This window comes from Megalobrama amblycephala, linkage group LG2 (genome assembly GCF_018812025.1).
Source record: "Megalobrama amblycephala isolate DHTTF-2021 linkage group LG2, ASM1881202v1, whole genome shotgun sequence".
Lineage (NCBI taxonomy): Eukaryota > Metazoa > Chordata > Actinopteri > Cypriniformes > Xenocyprididae > Megalobrama > Megalobrama amblycephala.
Genome location: NC_063045.1, coordinates 43,563,539 through 43,590,757, shown reverse-complemented (window position 1 = coordinate 43,590,757; position 27,219 = coordinate 43,563,539). Strand labels below are relative to the sequence as shown.

General features: G+C 36.7%; 1 protein-coding gene across 5 annotated transcripts in view; it reads right to left on the bottom strand.

Annotated features, from left to right (window-relative positions):
* Positions 1-1,847: 1,847 nt before the first annotated feature.
* Positions 1,848-27,219, bottom strand: part of LOC125259513 (protocadherin alpha-C2-like) — an 82,678-nt gene continuing 57,306 nt past the window's right edge. For 4 of the 5 annotated variants that reach the window (XM_048177175.1, XM_048177182.1, XM_048177164.1 and 1 more), the window contains exons 2-4: positions 20,149-20,207; positions 13,351-13,439; positions 1,848-4,683 (exon numbers count right to left, since the gene is read on the bottom strand). In XM_048177175.1, coding sequence (XP_048033132.1) covers positions 4,373-4,683; positions 13,351-13,439; positions 20,149-20,207 — 459 coding nt within the window. In that variant the 3' untranslated portion in view covers positions 1,848-4,372. Of the gene's footprint in view, positions 4,684-13,350; positions 13,440-20,148; positions 20,208-22,906; positions 25,819-27,219 lie in introns of those variants that run through there. The other variant, XM_048177147.1, reaches the window with a different exon arrangement.

The following is a 27,219-nucleotide window of genomic DNA, read 5'->3' as shown; positions in this document are numbered from 1 at the left end:
ATATAACCTTTGGAAAGGCATTGATGTATTGAATGGTTTTACAATGTGGTGAGAAAAAAATATTGATCTTGTGTTTTTATATATATATATATATATATTCATGTACTTTACTCTAACAATATCTCTGAAAAAATCAAACCCAGACTATATAATTAGAAAAGTATAAAAGTTACAAGTGTTTAAGATTGAGCACAGCAGTGTGTAAATGAATCAAACAGAATCAGAATGTATGAACCATGTGTGTTTCATACGGTGTCAAAGTTGGGTTTTGTTAAATTAATGTAAAGTTTTGAATGAAGTGTTTCATTTTGCAAATGATCTGAAGTGTTGTGCTACTTTGGTGTAGTGTTGTGTTAATTGTGTGTAGTGTTTTGACAAACCGGGCCCTGTTTTCAAAATTGTGCTTAAGCAATCGTAAAAAACTGTATATACATACATATACATATACATATATATATATATATATATATATATATATATATATAATATATATATAAATACATATATATATATATATATATATATATATATATATAGTCAGAACACACAAATACACGGTAACAAATATATTTAATTTTTCCAACAAAAACAATGTACAGTGCACATCCCAACCAATGCAAAGTTGCACATATCGTACAAAACAACAGAAGAATTTACTGTATACAGTTACAGTAAAAAAAAACTATGCTGCTCTGCCTCTGTTTACATTGTTGGCATCCATTGCTCCAAAACAGAAGAGCTCACCAGTTGCCCTTTTATGCTAAAGCTCTGTTTGCTAATTGTAAAAATGTGTGACAGGTGTTTGCCCATGTGATGAGTCAGTGTGCATATTTGAATGGCAGTGTGTTCCTTGTGAAAACAAGAGATTTTTCTGCCCAAAAATTGTGCCAAATGCAGAGAATTGTGTGTAGTGTTTTGAAAAAAGTGTGTTTTAGAACTGCAATGTGAGTGTAAAGCAGGAATTGTGCTTGTAGTTTAGCAGAATTGGTTCAGGGGGTTGGTGCATGAGTTACATGCTGTGGTCATTGTGTCTCAAGTACCAATATTTGTGTGTAAACAATTGAGAAAAACTGTAAGTACACGGAAATGGAATGTTAAATACAAAATAAAAGATTGCAAATTAGAGAAGTCACTACATTTATACTAAAACTGGTAAAATGCAAACGAAAGATGTTATTTCTATTTTGTTGAACTGCACACTTGAACACATCTGACATATATTAAATGATCCAAGTCCAAAGCCTCGCCTGTGTGTTTTATGTGAACAAAAAGAAAGAATAAGCCAGAATTTTGCTAAAGCATCATGATCACAAAGATGACCGTTTCAAAGCACATACTATTTTTAGCCTTCACCAAGTCTGCCCCATATTGTATTTCAACTATTTCAAAGTATTGCTGTTCCAGTATTATAAAACATTCTTAGTTTGTTCGAGTTTTGGATTTCACTTCAAATAATTTCCCATCCAAACATGCAAACACACAGCTTAATCCTTCTATTTCACTCCTTGGAGAACAATTAAGGGAAGTTTGTTTCAGAAGAAGAAGTAGTGCAAGTGATACATTCAGGTTCATCTATTCTTAATAGCCTGAAAATCTTTCAATAGAAAGCTCAAGCTACCATATGACCTGCCACTGTAACATAAGCTTTTTTTTTTTTTTTTTTTTTAATGACAAATATCCAACTGGTAAAAAATTTAGGTCAGCACTTCAGATGTTTAGGATAAAAATGCATATGATATTCTATTTTTAATGAAGAAGATAAAGAAAAAAATAAAGTATACTGTACAAGTCAGTTCTATTACTGATAATACAGACAGGCAAAATCAAAACCACAGAAAAGTCTTGAATACTTATGAAAGAAAACTTTATTTGTGATTTATAAACAAAACACATTACCAGATTTCATAAAGTAATATAAAATAATAAACACCATTACACTGATGAGCAGGTGTACAAAAATTTTGTCCAACAGATTTGCACCGTCAAAGTCAAAAGCATAGTGCCACCTAGGCACTGGATGAGTTTATATATAATTACTACACACAAGCAGAATACATAGACCTTTTTTATTTTCTCTTTTATCATTTTTTGACATTTTTGTATTTTTTTTTTATTTTTTTTTTTTCTGAAGGAAGAGGCTTATATCATAGGGATGTATGAACTGGTTCACATTACAGTGTTATTGATTTCAAAGCCTAGCACAAAACGAAGGATTGATCCTTTCAAGTTGCAAAAATCATAAGGTTGTAAAGAAAAGCGATTTAGACCATAACACTACAGTATTACATATATCTAGAATGTTAATGTTAACGTTGATCGCCACAGAGCCGACGTCGTTTCTGTGTCTTCTTTGTACACTCTATCCATGTATGTAATCAGTGTATGTTTGCGTATGTTTGAGTGAATAATTTGATTTATGTCTACATACTTCAGCAGAGACGATACACATCTCCAGTTCCATCATAAATGAGAAAAAAATAATTATGAAAAACATATCTGTTCATTTATATCTATATATAATTTCTGTTTTAATTGCGTTTAACATGCAAAACAGTCACTTGGTGATCTGACAGCACTGAACCACACCTGAAAGAGACGTGTGTGTGTGCATGTGTGTGTGTGTGTGTGTGTGTGTGTGTGTGAGAGAGAGAGAGTATGTGTGTGTGTGTGTGTGTGTCTGTGTGTGTGAGAGAGAGTATGTGTGTGTGTGTGTGTGTGTGTGTGTGTGTGTGTGTGTGTGTACTTTGTGATGATATGGTCTCATAGCAGCACAAACATCTCCCCTTTACTGAACAGTATCTCTACCGACTTAGAAGGGAAAGAAAGGATAGATGTGCTCCCTCTAAAAAAACAGAAAATTTAAGCATGATGTCTGAATGTTAAGAAAACATTCCCATTATTTACAAAATTCGAATCAACAACTATGGAACTGCTATGTCTCACCATTGATTATATACAGTAGAAAAACTCTGTAATGTCCACCACTTCTCAGTCTAATCTCCGCTCACCCTCTCTCATTGCCCTATAAAGCACCATACGCCATAGCTAAACATGTCCACAATAAGCATGACTGCATAGTCCATGGTGGTTCCACTGCTGTGAGAGCATAAACACTGGTGTGTCTTGAGTTTGTGTGTGCATGTAGGGGCCAATACATGTGCTTATGTTTCCAGCAGAAGGAGTGACACTAATATTGGCATTTCACAGGCTTGATTTTTCTGCTCTTTCTTGTCACGTTGTACAATACGAGCCACCAGGGGGCAGTACTGACATGGGGCCAGCACGGCACACCAGATAAAGGGAGGTTGGCAACATGAGATATGCAAAAGTTACAAGCAGTAGGTAAGGGCAAGAAGCTGGACTAAGACATTAAGCTGGCAGGAAGTGGGATGACGTCTATCAAACATTCAGAACAGCAGCAAAGGAAGTAGGTGTGTTTTGAAAAGAAGCAACAAACATCCGTTCTACTATTTTACAGACTTTTGAGAGGCTGTTGTGCTTCAGTCCTGTTGTGGCTTTAGCTGTACAGCGTGTGGTGAGCCTGTTCAGAGTGTGTTGTGTATTAGAGAGCAAGAATCTCTTTAGCTGTATGCACATCATTTGGCTGTGCATGATTTTGGACTATATAAGATGAGATTTACTTGCTCTTATAAAATATACTGAGATTTCTGCATTAGTTTGGGAGCAGGACAGAAGCGTTAGCAATCTCTAACGCTTGTTTTGTAAGTGTGAAGCAAGTGTCTTGGATTTCACTGCTACATTCCCATCTCTGTAGGCATTTACTTTAGATCTGCTCTAAAAATCAGACACTGGTCTTTCTGATAATTACAGTTAGATTTGTGTCTCTTTTTTTCTTTTACAAAGTTTTGTTTCCAGCAGATCAAGGCGTGAGACGGGGCCAGGGGAGGTTGTTTATTTCCCGTTTGAAGTTGAAGTAGGAAGGCAGGGATGGAGTCAGAGAAAACTCTTGGTATGACATGAGTTCATATCCAGTTTAACTGGAAATTTGTTTGATCCTTTTAAAAGAGGAGAGGAACTTCCCTTGATGTGGTTGAACATGTCATTCACAAGGTGCGAGTGGGCTTGGTTTGCTTGGATTGCTTTATTGAACATCGCTGATTAATTTCTGCACAATAGAGCAGAACTAGAAAAATAGCCAATCAGAGTCATGGAAACATGTTTACAGGGTTAATTTTTTCATGTTCATGCGTAGAGCACAAACTCTGTTCTGTCTGGGACTTGAATTGGTAGATACGGTATATAGAAGGATCTTTCTCTCTTTACATTTTCAGTATTTTTGGTTTTCTCTTTCTGTCAGCGTTTGCTACAAACATAAGTTGATCGCTGTAATATTGTAGTGAGACGTTCTTCATTACTCCTCGCCATCATCTTTCCCTTTATCCTTCTTGTCCTTCTTTTCCTTCTTCTTCTTTTTCTTCTTCTTGGACTCCTCTTTCTTTCCAAAGGTGATGAACTCTCCCTTATCATCAACAGCACCTGGGTCCTGCCGGATGGAGATGATGGCAGGGGAGCCGGGAATGATGAAGGCTTCAGGAGGAATCTCTCCCGGCTTCAGGGCTTGTGGAGGACCATAGCCGGGGCCTGCACCGTAGCGGAAGCTCCAGCTGTTACTGTTGATTCCAGCTCCAACAGGAGGGGACAGCTGTCCCTCTCCCTCCCCATCTGAGTGAGGAAAAAAAATAAAAGTATTAGATTGCATAATCATCAGTTTCCTCAGGTGAGTTAAGATACTGCGTTGCCTATAGTGGAAAAAAGTTCAAAACCAAAAATAAGACATCCCAATTACTAATTACTATCATCTAACACCTAACTCCTACCTTCTCCAGGAGTACTACACGTGTAATTCTAGTTAACTAGATCTAGTCACTAGTTAATAGTAATTCATTACTATTTTTAATGTTTTCAAAAGAAGTCTCTTCTGCTGATCAAGTCTGCATTTATTTGATCAAAAATACAGGGAAAAAAACAGTAATATTGTGAAATATTATTACAATTTAAAATAATGGGTTTCTATTATAATATACTTTAAAATACTATTTATTTATGTGATGCAAAGCTGAATTTTCAGCATCATTACTCCCATCTTCAGTGTCACATGATCCTTCAGAAATCATTCTGATATGCTGATTTATTACCAATGTTGTGCTGCTTAATATTTGTATAACCTATGATACTTTCAGGATTCTTTGATGAATAAAAAGTTAAAAAAAAAAAAAAAAAAAGCAACATTTATTTAAAATAAATCTTTAGTAACAATATACACTACTGTTCACTACTGTTTTTTTTTTGAAGAAATTAATACTTTTATTCAGCAATGATGTGTTTGATGTGTTAAATTGATAAAAAGTGATAGTAAAGTATTATTATTTTGAAAATATTTCTATTTTGAATGAATGCTGTTCTTTTTATTTTTTATTCATCAATGAATCCTGAAAAAAGTATCACTGGTTCCAAAAACATATTAAGCAGCACAACTGTTTCCAGCTTTGATAATAACTGAGTATCAAATCAGCATATTAGAATAATTTCTGAAGGATCATGTGACCCTGAAGACTGGAGTAATGATGCTGAAAATTCAGCTTTGCATCACAAAAATAAATGATATTTAAAGTATATTAAAATAGAAAACCATTACTTTAAAATGTAATATTTCACAATATTACTGTTTTTTTTTTTTTTTTCTATTTTTGATCAAATAAATGCAGGCTTGATGAGCATAAGACACTTCTTCAAAAACATTAAAAATAGTAATGTTTCCAAACTTTTGACTGGTATTGTATAGGAGACAGAAATGTCAGGGTGATGCAACTGTCCTGATATTATAACAAACAACAAACAAAAAGTAACGAGTTGATTAATATTTGCTGTATAGCATTAAAAATAACTCACTCAATTAAATAATCATCATCTTTTTTAAATCAATTGACAGCCCTTAAAAACAGCTTCAGTGCTTATTAATATTTTCAACACTTTTGTCATGTTGTGCAACCAAAACTGAAACCATGCTGGGGAGAAAAAAAGGATATGATGTCATATAGAGACCCTGATGACTGGTGATAAATGAATGAATAATAATTAATTAATTAATAAGTTATTACTTTTTACTCTATGGTTACACCACATGACAAGAGTCATTACTTTTAAACATTTTCTGAAAATGATATTAATTGTTTTACTATCTCAAACAAACATAAAACATAAAGAGTACACTTCTAAGAACTTAGTATGTGTAATAAATAGATTATTAATTAGATTATTTTTCCTTTTTCTTTCTGGAGATGCATGACAAAAACAATCTGCCTCAAATGCATGATTTAAGAAGCATGTTTTCTTTGCTTTATTTAACACTGATCTAAACCTACAAGTAACACACACACACACACACACACACACACACACACACACACACACACACACACACACACAGCATCACTCTTGAGTGCACTTTCATACAATGTTCATGTTTGAAAGTGTACTACCCCAACAGGGACAGAGATCTGAGTACAGAGTGAGAGACTTATGTACTACTTTCCCTACAGAAGCAGGGCTCTTTGCCACACCAGTTACTCTATGACCTACTTTCATTTCTGTGTTTTTTTTAGATCTCACCATGGCCCTGAAATGCAATTCTGTTTGTTTTTGATCTGTACGTTTATGACAGTACCGCACGGCTTATTTCAATAAATGCAAAACCTAGCAGGGATTATCCATTCTGATATTCTTTCCTCAGCTTAAATGAATCTGCATGGGTGGATTGTGCATCTATGTGTGCGTGCAACAACTAGACTAAATTAGGTATCTGTCTCGCACTCAGTTTCAGGCACGTCTAAATTTAGACACTTCAAATCCAGCCATTAATATGCAAACTGCTCTTTTTTTCTACGGCTACTGATCCAATATGTATAACTGTTCAAAACCTTGACCATCCTGAAAATATACCACCTCCGCATCAATACAGAAGACTCATGGCACACATATGGTGCAGCAAAGAGTCAATGAGAGAGCATTCACATGCACACATACACAGGAGCACCGTGTGCCGCCCCCTGGGCTTTGACGGATCACATTTGGCTGAGAAGGTCAGAAATTGTGGTTTAGAGTGGTAGCATTTACTTGCAGAGTGGTCAGATCTCTAGTGAGAGAGTAACTCATGTGTTCATGTGTTAGTCACACCTCACTCCATCTCCCTGTGGCTTTCATTATGGCAGCAATATCAGTGCATGTGTGTGCCGGCGTGTTAAGTTTCATGTCAGAGCAGGTCAACTGAGCAGACTAGTTCTCGTCCTCATGAGACTAAAGAGAAGATCAGGAGAGTGAAGCTGGAGCAACAGTTTAAGTCAAACTTCCATTGCATTTCTCTCTCATTTTAAAGGTCAATGACAAATAAATGTCTGTGATAAAAAGAAGAGTTTAAAACACATTTGCCAAGTTTTTAGAAATGTATTCCTCAGCAAAGACCACAAGAACCAGACAAGTCCTCTGCAAAGACCCCTATGACCAGCTTCGTCTCCATTCCAGCATGATGAGTTTGATCTTTAAGCAAAAGGAACTGGATGGAATAATTGAATGCTAACGATCCACAATCTGATTTATGACTTGTAATGCAGCCTGAATCATAATCACAACGTGTTTGTTCGTTGGTCAGAGGACGACTGGTCTCCTATAAGGTTTGTTTTTCTCCATTTCTGTCACCTAATGGAGTTTGGGTTCCTTGCCACCATCGCCGCTGGCTTGTTTAGTCAGGGACACTTAATATTCAGAAATATTATTGAATTGATTACACTGACACTACTGGATAAAAACTGAATTTAGCCAGATGATGACATCACTGTTTTCTGCAGAGCAGCTTTATAGCTGAATTGAACTCATTTCATAATCGATGTACTTCACACAGTTAGGGGAGACCGGGGAGTGTTTTAACACAGGGTTAGATGTAACACTGTAAGTTTGACAGGTCATACACTCCCATCTACTTTTTGAGCTCAAAGGAGAACTGGCATGTGACTGTAAGCACATTTGTAGATTTTATGACCAAAACAGAATTATTTTCAGGTAAGAAAGTATAATTTTTCGTCAAGATTATTTTTTGCCTAGCAATCATTGAATTGTAGATACAATTATTTAACTTGCATGATCTAAAGTAGCTGTTTCTCTAGTTTAATTTAATGCTTTGTATTTATGCTAACTTCAAACCCACATGCAAACATTTATTAAAAATGTTACAACCAACCCCTCTGATGATTCCAATGAGTCCAGTTATCAATCACATCCTCTGTTGAGGCAAAGTCGCGTGAGTTTTTTGTTGCGTATTAAAGGATTTACTCAGTAAATGTGCTTCCATTGTAGTTTATGCGCATGTCTTCTTACCAGATAAAAAATGATTTGCCTCAATTGAACACACAAGTTTTTTGTGCACATTATTAGAATTTATGCACATCTTGTTTCAATCCAGCATTTTTTATGCAATATCTCAAAACTACATTTAAAGTTTTTAAAAAATACAATAAATAAATATATTTTTTTGTCAGTTCACATTGTTCAAAACTGTTTTTCTTTGTTCTTCAATTATGTTTATGCAAAACCCCAGTAGTGGGGTAGATTGTAACAACGGATTTCTTTGTATTTGACATTAACTCACATAATCTGTGATTATGTAGTACACGTCCAAGTGAATTATATTTGTAGCAGACATGGCCATGTATCAAAATTTGAGACATCTAGCTCAAACAACCACTGAGTTACTGATGCTCAAAAAAAAAGTGTTACAACCATCTGCAGTCTCCCCCTATTGAACCGAAATGAATCAGCACTGAACTGATTTCAGCTGAATAATGACTGTTTACTATTGTCTTTTTAGAGCTGCTTTACAGCACACTTGAATTTTGTTTGCATCATTGAATCGTTATTTTCCTGTTTATCACTGTAAAGCTGCTTTGAAACTGTATTGTATAAAGCACTATATAAATAAAGGTGACGACTTGACTTGTTTTCAAATTTTTTTTGAAAAGAACTTTCAATTGAATGACTAGAATGTAAAATAAAAGTAATATAAAGCAATTGTTAAGTAAATGTTTATATTTCTGCCTGTTGGTTGGACCACATGCCACATAAACATTTTTAAGTATTAATAAGCCAATCAATTTTCTTAATTAAAAAAAAAAAAATCCTATGAAATAATAAACAATTATGACAAAGGGTTTCTTTTCAAGATTTGTATTAATTTAATAGTTTATTATTATTATTATTATTATTATTATTATTATTATTATTATTATTATTATTATTATTATATCAGTACAGCTGTATCACCCTGGCACTCTGAATTTATGCCAAATTAATTTCAGTCTAGAAATGAAAAACACTTTGGTAAAATGTTAATTACAGTATATAATGACACATCCAAGTGTCTGACCACATATAAAGCCACAATACCAAGTTTGGCAGCACAGTGTTTAATTATAAACACACACACACACACAGGTTTGTTTTTGTGAATTGTGGGGACATTCCATTGGCGTAATGGTTTTTATACTGTGCAAACCATATTTTCTATCGCCCTACACTACCCCTACCCCTGAACCTAACCATCACAGGAAACTGCACATTTTTACTTTCTCAAAAAAAAAAAAAACTCATTCTGTATGATTTATAAGCCTTTTGAAAAATGGGGACATGGAGTAATGCCCTCATAAGTCACCCTCTCCTTGTAATACCTGTATGTCATTATACAAATTTGTGTCCTGATTTGTCACAAAACGCACGCATTTATAATTATAGCATTATACACATTAAGGTTTGTCAGAGCGGCAGGATAAATGTGTGCGTTTAAAGACAAATATGTGATCTAATATGCATTCATGTGTTGGATGCATGCAGGTCATATGTGCTACTTTTTGTGCTATTTTGGTAGGTATTTTAGGTCTTTAGCCTCTGGTCCTTATTTTTTTCCTATGATTTTTCTACCTCTCTCTTTCTCTACCTTCCATTCCTCTCCCTTCCACACCTTGCTCTTTCTTCCATTTTGAGTACGGCTGGTTGCCACGGAAACCTCTTCCCCCATCCCTGCTCGCCCACTCCCAGCTGCTCCTGCTGCAGTATCTAACATTCATTGTAGTTGCCTGGCAACAAGTCACACAGTGTTTCCTAGCAACAGGACCACCGGAGGGGTCTGCCAATCCTGAACCTCTGTGCATCTCCAACCCCCGCATCCCCCCTTCTCTTTCAGCATCACTCTCATTCTATCATCTCTTTCCTTCCTCTATTACTCACCGTCTCTCTGCATCCCACATGCTTTATCTTTTAAATGACTCTCGGTATAGTATCCTCATATATCTTTTGCTTTCTACGTCACGTTCATCTGTGTCTCATTTTCCTGCTTGGCCTCTTTTCTGTTCCTCCTGTTCCCATGACCTCAACTGTGTCATAATTTGCAAGCACTAAACCAGTGCTTACACAACACACCTGCACTGGCACAGTAACACAACATTAGCCTGCTAATAATCACAACACCCAATTTTAAATGGACAACTAGACTGGTTTTCATAAGTCTATTTACAGTTTATAGATCATCCTTCTGCTTCAGACCTCTCTGCAGCCCACTAATAAAGAATCAATGGTTTTCTCTTTCTCTTCACCTCCTTTCTCTTTCTATCTCAAGTCGAGTGTGCCTTTCTCAATCTATCACACTTGTTCTATCCATTTCTTCCCACTGTCTGCTGTCATTCCAGTCTGGCTCTGCTCTTTCAGCCTGTCAATATCTCCACCATCCACTACCCAGGAGACCTGCCACTCTGCCTTCATTCCTCTAATGGCACATTAGATTGATTGTCCTCTGTCTATCTGGCTGATCTTTGAGGAGAAGCATATCTATGTAATGCAAATTCAATAACAGGCCTCATGCATCACAATATTTAGATACTTTGGTTCTGAACTTTAGTGGAGTAGATTAAAGTTGCTATCCAAGGCTCTTACTCAAAATAAACACATTTGGTTCATTGTGTCAACTAATGATTGTGTTGCCTAATTATGTGTTAGAATGAGGCATTTGAGGGACACGGCACTAAATTACAAATTAAATCCTGTCAGAGGAGGACTGGCCTTGATACATCAAAGGGAACCTATTATACCCTTTTTCAGTCTTTATTTTGTTTTTGGAGTCTACTAGAATAGGTTTTCATGCTTGAATGTTAAGAAAAAATGTTGGAGTAAAACCAATAAGTTCAGAATACTCAACATTATTGTAGACACCGATTACCTCAAAAAAAAAAAAAAAAAAAAAAAAAAATCAAGTAAAGCTTCTCAAATTTTTAAAGTAAACAATAATTATAACTAACAATTAAGTCAAACTAAAAATAAAATCATTTTATTTAATGTTTAAGTCCACTGTACTGCAAAACTATTGTTTACCATACATAATGTTTCTTATTTTTCAATTATTTGCAATTATTTTGATGCAGAAAAAAAGTCAAAACTTTTAAGTATACTCAAAGATTATTTTAGTATCACTTAAAAATATATATTTTATACTACACGAATGCAGTATTACAATTTTATTGAAACATTGAATAAACTAACACCTAATCTTTAAGGTTAAGTGTTGGTTAGCCACAGCACACCAGCATGCGCTAATGTAACCATCAAAGAGACTATCACTATTTGCTTGCATGAACTGTTAATCAACATGCAGTATTTATAGCCTTGAAGGCACAGGCACTACTCTTCACCACGATGGTAACCCTAAAAACTTCAACATTACAGAAACACATTTAAATACCAAAATAACAGAACATTTAACAATAACACATCTTCCCCTGTAATTTAAGTATAAGGGTTTACACAAAAATGTTGAGCTACACAAAAATAAAACTAAACTCTTCGTTCAGAAAATGTAATTGTTTTAAGTTGCATCAATGATTTAAAGGTTCTCTAAGCGATCCTGGGTGGAGTAACTACCTGTTGACGTTCGAAGTGTTGTCAAACAAAACAGAGACTAGCTAGACCCTCCCTCCTCCTCCTCCTCCTCCTCCCCCTCCCCTCCGTGCTTCCTGAAACAGTCATGAACGCGCATTTAAAATCATTCTTGTCGGTTATTGGCTGGAGCATGTTTATTATGTTAAGTGGTCCAGGCTGCACCAGTTTGTTTTTGTTGCCATTTTCGGAGCTTGTGGCGACTACAGAGACCGCGTTTTTTTACAGTGTGTTCAGGGGACAGACAGCTAGCGGATAGTGAGGAGATGTTTGCTGTATGTGACAAAAAATGTTTTTGCCTAAAAACACGTGACATCACTTGGAGCGCCTTTAACTGACTTTAATTTCAGCAAACTCAATCTTTGCAAGTTAGTAGTACTATTCAGGTTTACAGTGTACTAGAATAGGTTTTTACGCTTGTTTCTCTCACATTTTTCATTATTGCAGCACCTCTCTTCCCAGTCTGTCAGTAATGCTCCATTTAGTTCCTGTCTGTATGAAGCCCCTCCTTCTGAAAAGTGCAATGTGCTCTGATTGGTCAGTTGGACCAGTGCGTTGTGATTAGTCAACCGCTTTGAGCATGTTTCAGAAATTTCACGCCCCTTACTAACGCAACTCAACCAATAATTATTCAAATGAGGAAAACTCAAGACTACAATCGAGGCGCTTCAGGGAGTTCAGTGTTTACTGATATAATGAATAACTCCTTTTGGAGTGATTTGTAACTTTGCAGACCTTTTTCAGGCTCAAATAGTATATATATAAACAGTATACAGTATATATAAAGAGAATGATACACCACTGGGCCACAGTAAGTAATTGCCTGGATTGCTAGTCGCAGGAAGTCTGAAAAAAATATTAATGGCAAAGCTCAAACTAGACTTGCAGACTTGTTCCCTGTCACTTTAGATCTTGGGAATAGTACTGCAATACAGAGTGACAATGGAAAGAACACTCTGTACATGGATTGGGAATCTTTCAGGGCATTCAAGACCGTAAAAGAGCAGAGAAAGAGCTGACATTTTTGGATGAATGAGTCTAACCTGCTTTAAACAGGATGTTTTAAACATGCATGAATCCATGTCACTTGGAATCAGCTTCAATTTGGGTCAAAAGTTTTGGTTGGCCTTGATTTCTTTCTTAGATTCATTACAAGAAATCCAGAATTGCCATATGCATTAGGCATTTTAATTTGAACAGATGTAATAGGTTGATAGACATGATAATTTTGCTAGAGAGAAAATTACCAGATTAGCAAGAGCATGAAGTTTTGTGAGAAGATGATGGAGTCGTCGGTTTCGGATGATTAAGATTTAATTACATTCAGTTAGCAATGTGGATGTCTTTAAGATGTGACCTCACCTGCTGCACTGGAGACCGTGGGCCAGTTCTGGACCAGCATGCCTTGTGCTCCCTGCATCACAGCTGAAGCCTCCTCCATATGCACAGAGCTAAAAAACAAAACCAGTTATTAGTCTTGAAATACAGTAACATCCAGTAACTCTTGCTAAAAAAAAAAAAAGACAGAGAAAATGATCTGTAAAACATATTTTTAAATAAATATATGCACATTAAAATGCGGCTTCGCTTTTGAGCTGTGAAAGTAAATAAGATGTGCAACTGGGACAGATGTGTTAGCTTGTATCTGAACTTTGGTCTGAAGGTGTGTGTGATGGTGAAAGTACATGTGACAGAATGTGCTAGACTATCTGTGATCTAATGTGTCTGTGCGTGAGTTGATGTGTGTGTGTGAGTTGTCATGGTGGTGTCATGATGCTTTAACTCCTTCACATGTGTTGACTGGAAAGCACATTGACAGAGTGTCTGAATATATACATGATACACAGATACAGTTGGGGTTGGTAATGTTTTTTACATTTGTTTGATCAGTAAAAACAGTAATAGTGCAAAATATTATTCCAATTTAAAAGAACAGTTATCTATTTTAATATATTTTAAAATGTAATTTATTTCTGTGATGGCAAAGCCCCATACTCCAGTCCTCAGTGTCACATGATCCTTCAGAAATCATTCTAATATGCTGATTTGCTGCTCAAGAAACATTTATTACTGTTATCAATAAAATGAAAACAGTTGTGCTGCTTAATATTTTTTTTTAAACATAAATTTTACTGAACTCTTTGATGAATAGAAATTTCAAAAGAACAGTATTTATTTGAAATAAAAATCTTTTGTAACATTATAAATTTACTGTCACTTTTAATCAGTTTAATGCATATTGCTGAATAAAAGTATATTCCAAAAAAAATATTCCTGACCCCAATCTTCTGAATGATAGTGTAAGTATACAATATTTAGATTTACTGCACTAGCATATTTTTCATTTGTTTTTAACATGTTTATGTTTATGCATACAACAAGTGATAAAATCTGCCAAAAGTCAAAATATGCTTGTATTAAAGAAACATTAGTCTTAATATATTATGATAAAGTGTTGTTGCAAATAAATTCATCTTGTTTCAAGAAACTGGCAAATTGGACAAATATAAATGATACGAACAGTGTAGGAATGTAGTTGCAGTGTAGGAATGATGAAGAAATACTGGAGAAACGTAGAAAGAAAGATTATATTAAAGGAAAAGTGCTCATCAGAGAAAATATTTTTGGATTGTATAGAGAATTTATTACATTTTCAACATCTCTCTCCTCACACAAGGGCCCATTTCATAATCTGATTTTCCCTAATATATTGTTGGTTTTGTTTACCATCTTTATCCTCCCTCTATTCCTCTCTCCATTTCTCTTTCTCGGTCTGTCAGCAGGCCATGCATAACATAAGCCTGGGAACTTGTGGTAGACAGCCGAAGATGTACTATGTACTTAAAATTTCAACAAATACAGCGATGCACCCTAGAGCTGCGAGTATGCATTACATTAAAGGGACTTTTCATTACCTATATACACACTTCAGCGATGGCCTTTGGCTTTTAGCACAGCTCTGTGTGTTTATCACCATGGAAACCACGGTCAGACAAGCACCCACATAAAAAGCAGATCTGTGAATAGTGCCACAGCACTCCTATACATCCATTATGAATGTACAGACATGAGGAGCAGAAAGGAAGTGGGTATAGCAGGGCATCTGCAATGCAGCACAGGGTGTGCCCAGCTACAGCTCCCATAACTCTGATCCAGTGTGTGTGTTAGCATGATGGATCTTTCTAATTCCCTTAAAGCTGAAATGCACCCTGTGCCTTTTGGCAGAGAGCATCAGTAACTTTCTAGCCTAAGGAGAGGCTTGTCGATTAAGGGGTGTGGATTTAAATCCACTAGAGAGGAGGTTTGGATACTGGAGCTGTTCTAAATAAGTCTAAATGAAGAGAATGACATGACAGAGAGCTGAACAATTCAGGAATTAGCCATCGCAATTTTTGGCTCATTGAGGGTCAAAGAGAAGCTATGAATAAATAATGTGAATCTACAATATAATAATAATAATAATAATAAGGTGACATAATGAATGTACAGGGGCCTTTAAACAGCCTCTCCTGAGATTAAGCTACAAATAAAGGTTGAAATAGTGTATGTAATTAAAGATATGCAATATCTGTTAAAAAGTTTGGGGTTTTTGTTTTGTTTTTGAAAGAAGTCTATTATGCTCATCAAGACTGCATTTAGTTGACCAAAATACAGTAAAAACAGTAACATTGTGAAATATTATTAAAATTTTAAAATAACGGTTTCCTAATTTAATATATTTAATTTATTCCTGTGATGCAAAGCTGAATTTTCAGCATCATTACTCCAGTCTTCAGTGTCACATGATCCTTCAGAAATCATTCTAATATGCCGATTTGCTGCTCTAGAAACATTTTATTATTATTATTATTATTATTATTATTATTATTATTAATGTTGAAAACGTGGAATTATTGTGATTTGTTTCAGGATTATTTGATGAATAGAAAGTTCAAAAGAACAGCTTTTTTGAAATGGTCTTTTGAAATGTTGAATTCTAATTATTGTAACAATGTAAATGTTTACGTCACTTTAAATAATAATTTAATTCATCCTTACTGAATAAAAGTATTGATTTCTTTTAAAAAGTGCATGCTTATGTCTCCTATTTCTACATTTACATTATACCTTTACTTTCATCTAGTGCTTACTTTCTCTTTAAAAACACTAATAATTTAATAATACTGTTATATGTACAGTAATGAATATTGAATATTCCTTTTTCATTCTGTACATTATAATGTTGTGATACTTAATTTCACTAAATTCACATTTACAATGATTGATTTTAATTCTTAGTGTTTTATTTATAATTTTTAATAAAACTGTATGGAATTTTAAAGGTCCCGTTTTTCGTGTTTTTTTGAAGCTTTGATTGTGTTTATAGTGTGCAATATAACATGTGTTCATGTTTCGCGTGTAAAAAAAAACACAGTATTTTTCACATAATTTACTTATCTGTATACCGTTGTTTCCACTGTCATAAAAACGGGCTGATGACTTCCTTGTTCTATGAAGTCCCTCCTTCAGAAATATGTAACGAGTTCTGATTGTGCCAGCGGTTCCTGTGTTGTGATTCGACAGCAGCTTAGCGCACCTTGCCCGGAAAGGTCACGCCTCTTACCATAATGTGGAGATGCATGCGCTCAGTGTTATTGTAAACATGTCTTTAATTTTACCCTATTAATTTGAGCCGGAATCAGACCCGGTGATTGGACTGCGTTTCGACGACATGGCGACAAACACACTCTACAAACGCAACTCTTGTGTATTCCTGTGGGCGGAGGTTAGTCAAAAACTGTTTTAGTGACGTCATTAAAGAAGGAAGTAGAGGGATGTAGTCCAAACTGGCCGTTCGATGTAGGCGACTTCTGTTAAATAAAATATCTCGCTTGGCATTGAACTTTGAGCTTTAAAATTTTACAGATTTTATTTATACTCTAACAACAACATTACACACTAACTAAAGTTTGAAACATGGGATCACGAAGAACGGGACCTTTAATATCTACTGTTTATCAGTTATCGAACATTAGTTGGCTTATCTGTCCAAATTTTAATGTTGGTGCATGTCTAAATGTAATTCATTAGCATTTAATGTTGTACTTTATTTATATGGTGCTCAAGGTGGCTCACGCAGTGTCTACACAGGACGTGACCATCATTGTGTCACTCCGCAAGAGCTAGAAACTGTCCACAATGGACGCGTCAAAGTGCCCATTGCAAATCCATTTGTCTTTTGTATCCGAAGTAGCGTGAGCAATTGAAGTACTGTATGTCAGAAATAAAACAGGGCAATGGTTTAACATCAGGAATTTGTTGTGTCGCGCTGTGCAGCGCCACATCCAGTGTAGACAGCATCACTGATTATAATGGCTTCTATTTGCTTTTGTTGCGTCGCATTGTACCGCTTGCCTCTGGTGTAGACACGGTGTCGGTGAAATTCCATCTAATTTGTCCCCTGTGTGTAATGTCCCCTGTGTCCCTTTTGGCAACAGCCTTCAGTCACAGACAAGCACATAAAGCACACACAGGCTAAACCATCTCTGGAGATGAGCCCACAGGGTAGCACAACATTATCACATAAAACAGACAGCCCTTCACCCTTTGGAAACTGTATGTGTGTGGTGATAGAGGAGGGGGCCTTGTTGTTGTCTCCAGATGTAAGTGAGTGTGTGGGTATGTGTAAAGAGTTAGAGAGAGAATAAATATTTAGCATTTTAGAGATGACTCATTTTGTCAGTATTTGTGCATTGAAATACTCCCCCTGAGATTTGAAGTTCCTGTTTATCGGGTGTGGGTAAGCTTACACAATCAGCTCATCTGCTAGCTTGTCCTTTATGCTTGGTTGTGAAGGACTGTGCATCTGCTGTGGAGAATGCTGATGACCTACATACTCAAGATCAGACCGCAGAGCCACTATGCCAGGGAAAGGCCCTTAGCAAACGCTTCAAAGCTTGTGTTTGTGCGTGATGAAGGCAGACAGAGCACAGTTGGTCCACCGAGGAAGAGGCAAGGGGTCAGGAAAAAGTCAGAGAGCTCCTGGTAGTTATGATTCTGGTGTTTTGATGGCTCTCTATAACCATATGCAGACAGCAGCACTGACAATCTTTTTATGTTTTACTAATTTGCTCCCTGTCCTCTGTAATTTTGGCACCTCTGAGTCCAGACCTTAATTTCATTTAAAGTCTTCAAATAACATTTTAAAATAACATTTTAAGACTTTCAATTTTATGTCTTAAAATAACATAAAATAACATTTATTTCCATCTAGAGTTGCATAATTTTTGGTCAAGGTCTTGTATTGACAATGTAAGAGGTGAGCAATCTGTAAAATCTACTCCAGCACATCCCAAAGACTTACACATACACATTAAAATCCAAATAGCGATTTTTTTTTTTGTTTGTTTTGTTTTTTTTTCAGTGTATTATGCCTATTTGTGGAATTTGTGGAATGAAATCACATTGTTTTTTATTGTTTTTTTTTTTTTTTTTTAGTTGAAAACATATAAATGGCCCCTAATATACAGTATTTCTGAATTGCATCACTTCCTAAATTAACTTTGTAAACAAAAAATACATAGGGGAATATATTTTGGTAAGAGTAAGGTTAAAGGGATAGTTCACCCAAAAATGAAAATTTGATGTTTATCTGCTTACCCCCAGCGCATCCAAGATGTAGGTGTCTTTGTTTCTTCAGTAGAACACAATTGATGATTTTTAACTCCTCTAATACACCACTATGTCCAACTGCATTCATCACTCGATTCGTGAGGTCTGATCGCGCTCTGACAACGGCAGCGATGTCTCGCGTATATACTTCAATGAGCGCGAGACATCACTGCCGTTGTCAGAGCGTGATCAGACCTCACGAATCGAGTGATGAATGCAGTTGGACATAGTGGTGTATTACAGTTAAAAAATGATATAAATACTGTTCGGTTTCTCGCACAAACCGATCGTTTCGTGTCTTAAGACATCAATGTGTCGTCACGAGCAGCAGGGTTTAATTTGGATTTGTATGTCGTGTTTTATTTACTCTTATAGTCCAAGTTCCCGCTGACTTGCATTATACCACTGATAGACGGCAATGGTCGCAGTTAAAAATCATCATTTGTGTTCTACTGAAGAAACAAAGACACCTACATCTTGAATGCTCTGGGGGTAAGCAGATAAACATCAAATTTTCATTTTTGGGTGAACTATCCCTTTAAATAAGGTTATTACAATGAGGTTAAATTTGGTTGTGCATTAGTTTTAATGAACTTTGCATATTTATTAAGCTTGGTTAATGTTGCCTTGTACATTTTAAAAATGTTGCCTTGGCAAATAACTTATGTTTAAGTTGAAGTACTAAATTGGTAAAACTGAAATGACAAAAGAATAACAAAATTGCTAAAATGTTGTTATGCTTTTGCCATTTTATTAAATTTTGTAAAATATTTCTTTTTAGCTTTATTTTAAACTGAAATAAAAATGAAAACTGAAAATATAAAAATAAAAGCTTATTTTAAATGATAAATAAATAATTTAAAATTATTTAAATAATAATAAAACAGCAGTGGCATCTGTTCCCATCAGTTCTTACAAATGAACATTAATCAATTAACAATAGCATTTTTATAAATTCAAAAATTAAATGCTGTAAAAATGGTTTGGATTGTTAGTTCATGGTACCCAAAGCATTAACTAATGTTACAAATCTAACCTTGCTGTAAAATATAATCAGTATTTTTCAGAATGTGTGAAATAAAGATTCTTGAGGTTTAATGAAAAACTCCACAGATGTTTTGTGTAATATGTATAATATTTTGAGGATGCTTTTTAGCTTCTGCTCTCCCTTCAATTAGATTAAGTTCAAACAAGATGGTTTCCTGCATAATGATATTGAGGTTCGAGATTTGATTATTATGGGTCAGGAAATGAGGAAATTAGAGTTGGACATGATTCACAGTGCTTTTACACTTTTACTCAGCTACCAAATCATAGTCTGCTATGATCTTTTCTCATGAATTAAGAAAATAATTAGAAGGTTTAAAAAGTGTGAATGTACTTGCTCAGGCATTAAAATAAAACGTAACATTTAATTCATATTTAGCTGCAGAGAATGAGATGCGTTCCATATCAGTTCAGAGAGGACTGTAACTCTTTCAGGACATTATTAACAGCAAAAGTGCTTACCTCTGCACTCCTGCCCTCAGTGACGCAGAGTAACGCCAGTCAGCATTTGGCCCTTTGGGCTGGAGAAGGAGAGATAGATGAAGAGAGATAGGGGGAAAGAAGGGGTGGAAGGACAGAAAAGGGTTAGATACATTCTCATCAATAAATCATGGTGCTCTGTGTGTGTGTGTGTTTCTGTCTTGCATTTTAATATGAGACACAGCTAAAGGAGACCAGGACTAAGAGACGATTATTGGCACTACGCCATGGCCCATGACTCACTTGTATAAACTTGTGTGTGTGTGTGTGTGGAGAGAGTGCTTCATAATAAATCATATGAAGGACACTTGCCATTCACATACTAACATACACAACCCATTATATGGATGCACGATATTGGTTAATGGCCAATAATAGTGATTTTTAACTTATCAATATTGGCCGATATTGGATATTTCATTTTGCATGATCATTTCTGCCTATTTTTGCATTTAGATAATTTAATAACACTGTTAAATTTAATGTTGAATGAACATCTGTCTTTTGTACTTCAAATGATTGTGCTGTTATGCCTAAATTCACTTTACAGCTTTTAAAGCTATAGATTTTTAACAAAATATTATAGAATTTAAATATCAGCCATTTATTGCTTATCAGCTAAAATATTGAAATAAATATTTATTTGGTATTGCCCAAAATTTTAATATTGTGCATCCCTAGCCATTACCACACATTTTTAAATAACCCCGCACCTTTTGCTCAAGACCCTATTTTTTTTTTTTTTTTTTTTTTTTTTTTCCAACATCCATCCCATTCCCAATGGGAAGGGAATGATATCATCCTGGGATATCAGCTGACCTCATGTAATATGATACTAGAGCATTTTCTACCCTCAACCAGAGCAACTCAATCTGAGCACTGGTTACAAGATGACCATTTCCCTTGTAACCAAATACAAAGCCTCAAACACAAGATGGTCATCTGCTTCTCCAGCAATCCACAGTGAATGAATTAATTGGTCTTACACAGAGGGAGAGCACAAGCACGTAGTTGCCACTTATATTTGCCCTAGTAAAATAATGAAAAAAAAAAACTGGGTTGGAGAATATGCAATGGGATGAGGCTTTAGAGAATGGCCCAGATAATTTGAGTAAATAACATTCTTTAATCAGGTGAATTCAGGGGGGAGAGAGTGCGTGCAAAGAGACTCTGCCTCGCTCTCACAATATAATTTGCAGGGCTTGAGAATCAAAGGCTGGAGGTTAATTTCATTGCCTGCTCTCTTATCTCGGACAGACGGCCTCTGCTCCTAAATCCTCTGCAGTGTCGAATGTGCTGCAGAGTCTGTGCTGCCTCTCACCAACACATCTGAGAGGATCTGATGCTGTCAAGAGCATCTAACTCTAGTTATTCTTGTACTGCAGACATTTTTAGACTATTTTTGTCTTTTTTAAAACCATCTGCAACATCCCCTCTCCCATGAGCCAGAGATCAAGGCCACACAGCCTTTGGATCATGTTCTGGCTAATTAAAACACATTTCACGAATCCATGGCTGACAGAGTGAACATGAATTCACGCCAATTACACTGACAAAAACACATCAATTGAATATCTATGACAGCGAATGCATTGCACAGTCACTTCTGCATAAACTGTGAGGGTTTTTATGTTTGGTTTGCTAAATTGTCTATGTGACATGAGCTTTTTCTCTCCAAATTCCCTTATTTACTTCAGTGTAATTTAGTGTGCACAAAAAATGTTGAAATTCAAACACAATCTTGAAGTAAAGACACAGTGACATGACCTGGGTGGCAATGGGAGGAAGGAAATAATCCTGAAAATGTGATGACATCCTCGGACGTGGGAGCAAATGCCTGAATCATCATAAATGCAGTGTGCTACTCTAGAAAGTCTTGATGTTTGACACTAATGCAGGGTGAAGCAAAGCACTGTAAAGCTGCACTAGATAACCACACAGTACAACAGGAGATGACAAGGTCAAAAGCTTCTGACACATGGGCACAGAGCTTTATTGCAGCTCCTGGTCGGACTAAATTGCTTTTTACACTAAAACATATTAGACATGCTGGATAGCAGAGTTGGGATATACTGAGCTAAAGTTTAGCTCAACTTTTCAATATTCTTTTCAATATTCTTTCAAAGAATAATAAACTTTTAAAAGTTTAGCTCAAAGGTTTTCAATATTCAATAAAAATTATGAAGACTGTTTTTGGTCTTATATAAATTGTAAACATAAAATGTAGCAAAAAAAATACATTTATGTACATAAAAATGTACACAAGTGCTAAATAAATCATTTTATAGACTTTCATCATATATATATATAAATATATTTGTATATATATATGATATATTTTATATATATAAAAATCCTTAAAAATATAAATATGCATCCTGTGTGCATAAAAAAAAGGATAAAAATCCTTTATCATATATATATATATATATATATATATATATATATATATATATATATATATATATATGTGATAAAGGATTTTTTATATACGATAAAGGATTTTTTTTTAGCACTTTTGTACATTTTTATGTACATAAATGTTTTTTGTTTTTTTTGGCTGCATTTTATGTTTACATTTATCTAAGACCCAAAACAGTCATAATATTTTAATCCTGAATTTCTTGTAGCTATGGTTGCATTATTTATTTATTTATTGGTTGGTTGGTTGGAAATTTTGACAGGCTTTTTTTTTCTTTTTCTTTTTTTTAACAGATATATACTTTATGATGAGACACACCTGTAGTGCTGCATCTGGCATACTAAGCCTGCGAACAAATCCACTCCCTCCTGTAAAAAAGCGCTCGGAGCCCCAGGTGCCACTGATGGGTCGGCCTGTGTTGTAGAACATGAAGGTGTCACTGCCTGACGTAGCAGTCAGACAGGTCTTGTAGCAATAGGTTTTAGTCAGAGAGCCATTACCCCGGACCTCAATATAATGAGGCTCAACCTTGAGGTCTCGTCGAAGCACCACATTATTATTGGGTTGAGAGCCGCCACCGGCACCACCACCACCCCCTCCACCACCCCCTCCTGAGCCACCTTCTGCTTGGGCCTTCTGGGACACGCAGCAGGGCGAACAGGATCCGGGCTGGGTGCAGTAGGCATGGCAGCGCACGATGGCCAGCACAACAACTGTCACCAAAAACACAAAGGTGGTGGCGCTCAAAGCCACGATGAGGTACAATGTCACTTTGGAAAACAAGAGAGCGCTGTGAGGGCGGATGATACGTTTGGGGTCAGGTGTGACTTTGGGTGGCACCTCCATGACAGCGACGTTAATCGTAGCGGTGGATGACAGAGGTGGTTCACCATGGTCCCTTACTAGTACGGTTAGACTAAAAGAGGTGGAGTTGTCTTCAAGGACGCGTCGCGTTGTACGAATTTCTCCCGTGTGTTCGTGCACTTTAAATAGATCCAGATCGCTGGCCTGGTCCAGCAGATAGATGACCCATGCGTTCTGTCCTGCATCTGCATCATAGGCCACCACTTTTGTGATCAATGTACCTGGCTCTGCGTTTTTTAGCACCATCTCTGTTGAGCGCGTGCCATTGGCTGGGGGATTCACAATTTCAGGTGGGTGGTCGTTTTGATCCATAATGTAGATGTAGACGGTAGCTACACGACTGAGTGGTGGGATACCCCCATCCTGAGCTTTAACCTGGAAGTGAAACTCCCGTAATGTCTCATAGTCAAAGGAGCGAAGAGCATATGCAACACCAGTGTCCGCTTTAACCGACACGTAGGAGGTGACCAGGATCCCGTGATTGTTGTCATTTAGGACCGTGTAGGTGATGCGAGCGTTTTCATTGACATCTGAGTCCTGAGCCTTGATGGTGCAGAGCGAGGCTCCAGGTGCATTATTCTCCATGACATACACAGTGTAGGAGGTCTGGTCAAAGCGTGGAGGGTTGTCATTAACATCAGCGACATCCACCTGAATGGTCTTCTGAGAAGAAAGAGGAGGGTTGCCGCCATCGGTAGCGCTGAGGGTGACATTATAGGCTGCTGTGTTCTCACGGTCAAGAAAGGCTGAGGTTACCAAGGTATAGTAATTTCTAAATGACTTGATTTTGAAAGGAAGACCAGGTGGAATTTCAAGGCTGACCTGTTTGTTAGGGCCAGAGTCCCGGTCCGTCACGCTGATCAGGGCCACCACAGTGTCTGCACGGGCATCTTCACGCACTGGACTGGACAAAGATGAGAGCACAATCTCTGGAACGTTGTCATTGACATCTACAACCTCCACCACCACTTTGCAATGAGCTGCCACTGGTGCTGGGCCTTTGTCCATGGCCTGAATGTACATTTCATATGAATTGGTGTCCTCGTAGTCCACATTGCTCTTGACTCTGATTTCTCCAGTGTTGGTGTCCATGCTGAACATCTGCCTGACCCTGTCTGGGGTGTAACTGCTGAATGAATAAAGCACCTCCCCGTTTGTTCCTTCATCTTGGTCTGTGGCATTCAGTTTGATAACCAAAGTGTCTTTGGGCGAATTTTCAAGCAATTTGACTTTATATACAGAGCTGTCAAAAACGGGATTGTTGTCATTCGAATCTAAGACGCGAACGTTAATTTTTGCGGTACCTGTTCTTGCTGGTGTGCCACCGTCGGTCGCTGTCAGGATTAACTGATGGTAAGGGGCGAGCTCGCGATCCAAGGGCTTTTTGAGAACGAGCTCGATGTGCTTAGTATTCAGAGAAGGCTTGTTGGAATCGAGAGCAAAATGCTCGTTTGGGCTGAGCCGGTACAATCGAACCGAATTGGTTCCAATGTCCGGATCTTGCGCGTGTTCGATCGGAAAACGAGAGCCCGGCAAAGCCGATTCTGTAATCTCTAATTGATACTCGTCTCTGGGGAACTGCGGCGTATTGTCATTCACGTCTGTTATCTCCACCTCGACATTATGGTCTTCAGATGGGTTTTCAAGAAGAACCTCTAGATTCAAAACACACGCGGTGCTCGTGTCACACAATGTCTCTCTGTCAATTCTCTCGTTTACCAATAATTTTCCATTCTTATGGTCCACGTACCTTCTGCCGCTGTCAGAGGTTACCTTAATCTTTCGGTTGGAGAGCTTTCGAATATCCAAACCCAAATCCTGTGCAATATCACCTACAATCGTTCCACTCTCCGATTCCTCTGGCACGGAATATCGTATTTGTCCGAGAGCAAGGCCACAAAATAATAAAAATAGCAAAAAAGAAAGAGGCACTTTTTTGTCTAGGCAATCACATATCCCTGCAACAGCCATCGCAAGATCATAGGATCCGCAGACGGATTAAAAACAGCACCCCGCCTTGTCAGTTTGCAATATCTTGCCTCCCACTTCAGCATTAAAGGTTTTTCATTTATGTGCACAATGGCCTAATTGTCAATACCATTCTAGAAGCGCACGGATATTTCTCGGATGCGTCCATGTTTCCTTTGTCCGCGCTTATCCTTTTTTTTCTCTGCGCGCCGCTGACGGGTGTGTTTCCTTGCCACTGGTGCTGCATATTTCGCCGTGCGCGCACTCTCTCTCTCTCTCTCTCTCTCTCTCTCCCTCCGCTTCAAGCCACCCCTCCCATTTTACTCCTTTTCCTCATCTTCCTCATGGCTCAGTTTGATGGTGTTGGTGCTGCACACCGGGGGAGGGGCTGCCTACTCAAATATAATGCATTCTGATATTCGAGACCTTGCAAGAAAATATAACAGCTTGATGGAAGCCGCCACAAAGCAAAATATATGTAATTTATGTAATTATATTTGTCTCAATAAAAATGAACGTAACATTATAAAACTGAACGTAACTTTTTCAGAAACTATCAAAAATATGCAATTACAAAAGAAGAAAAATGATAATAATAAAAAAAATGAACTTGACTTGTCGCACAAATTTAACCGGCTTTTCAAATATGATTCATTCTTTGTTGTTTTTCATTCTTTTTTCATGTTTTTCAAAGATTCGTTTTCGCAAATCGTGGATTCTGAATGCATTGCCATAGATTTTTCAGACGGGCTTAACAGGGATCTACTCTGACTGGATAGTGAGCTTTTGATGGACAGGTGCTCTCTAACCTGGAAGTACAGAGGTTTTTTTAGTGGTCTCTTCTTAAGGTTTATTAACAAACTAACTCTTCTCATTGGACTGTGTAATTTACACTTTTCTGTTTAACATTGTTTTTTTCCTCTTAAAACTGTTATCATAATGATTAAAATATAAAGCAGTATAGTTTCAAAAGTGAAGATTCTCGTTGTTTACTTACCCTGATGACATTCAGGTGTACATTGCTTTACATCAGAACACGCATTTTTTTAATCTGCAGGAAATTCAATATCTGTATGCATATATAATGCAAAAATGGGTTCCACTTCCACCATTGTGATTTATGCAAGAAACAAATCAATAAGTATTATATTCTCACCTTTAAGCTTCTGACCAGAGCTCTGATACCGTTTGAAATGCCTGAACTCTCATGTGAAGTTCATTCTTCTATTGCAATTAAAGCATCACTTTCTTTTCACATGAACATATTTGTTACACAGCTACATAATGAATTAAGTGCAGAGAGAAAGACCTTTTAAAGCTTTAAATGTTTTTTTTTTTTTTTGTTGTTGTTGTTGCTTTATATACACCTACAGTGTCCTCCACAAATATTGGCACCCTTAGTAAATATGAGCAAAGGTGGCTGTGAAAATAAATCTGCATTGTTTATCTTTTTGATCTTTCTTTAAAAAAATTCACAAAATTCTAACCTTTCATTGAAGGAAAAGAATTGAAAATGTGTGGAAAAGCTCATTATGAAATAAATGTTTTTCTCTAGTTCATGTTGGCCACAATTATTGGCACCCAATTATTGCAATGTCCTTTTCCCAAGATAACAGCTCTGAGTCTTCTTCTATAATGCCTGATGAGTTTGGAGAACACCTGAGGAGAGATCAGAGATCATTCCTCCATACAGAATCTCTCCAGATCCTTCAGATTCCAGCTCCATGTTGGTGCTTCTTCTTTTCAGTTCACTCCACTCATTTTCTTTAGGTTTCAGGTCAGGGAACTGGGATGGCCAT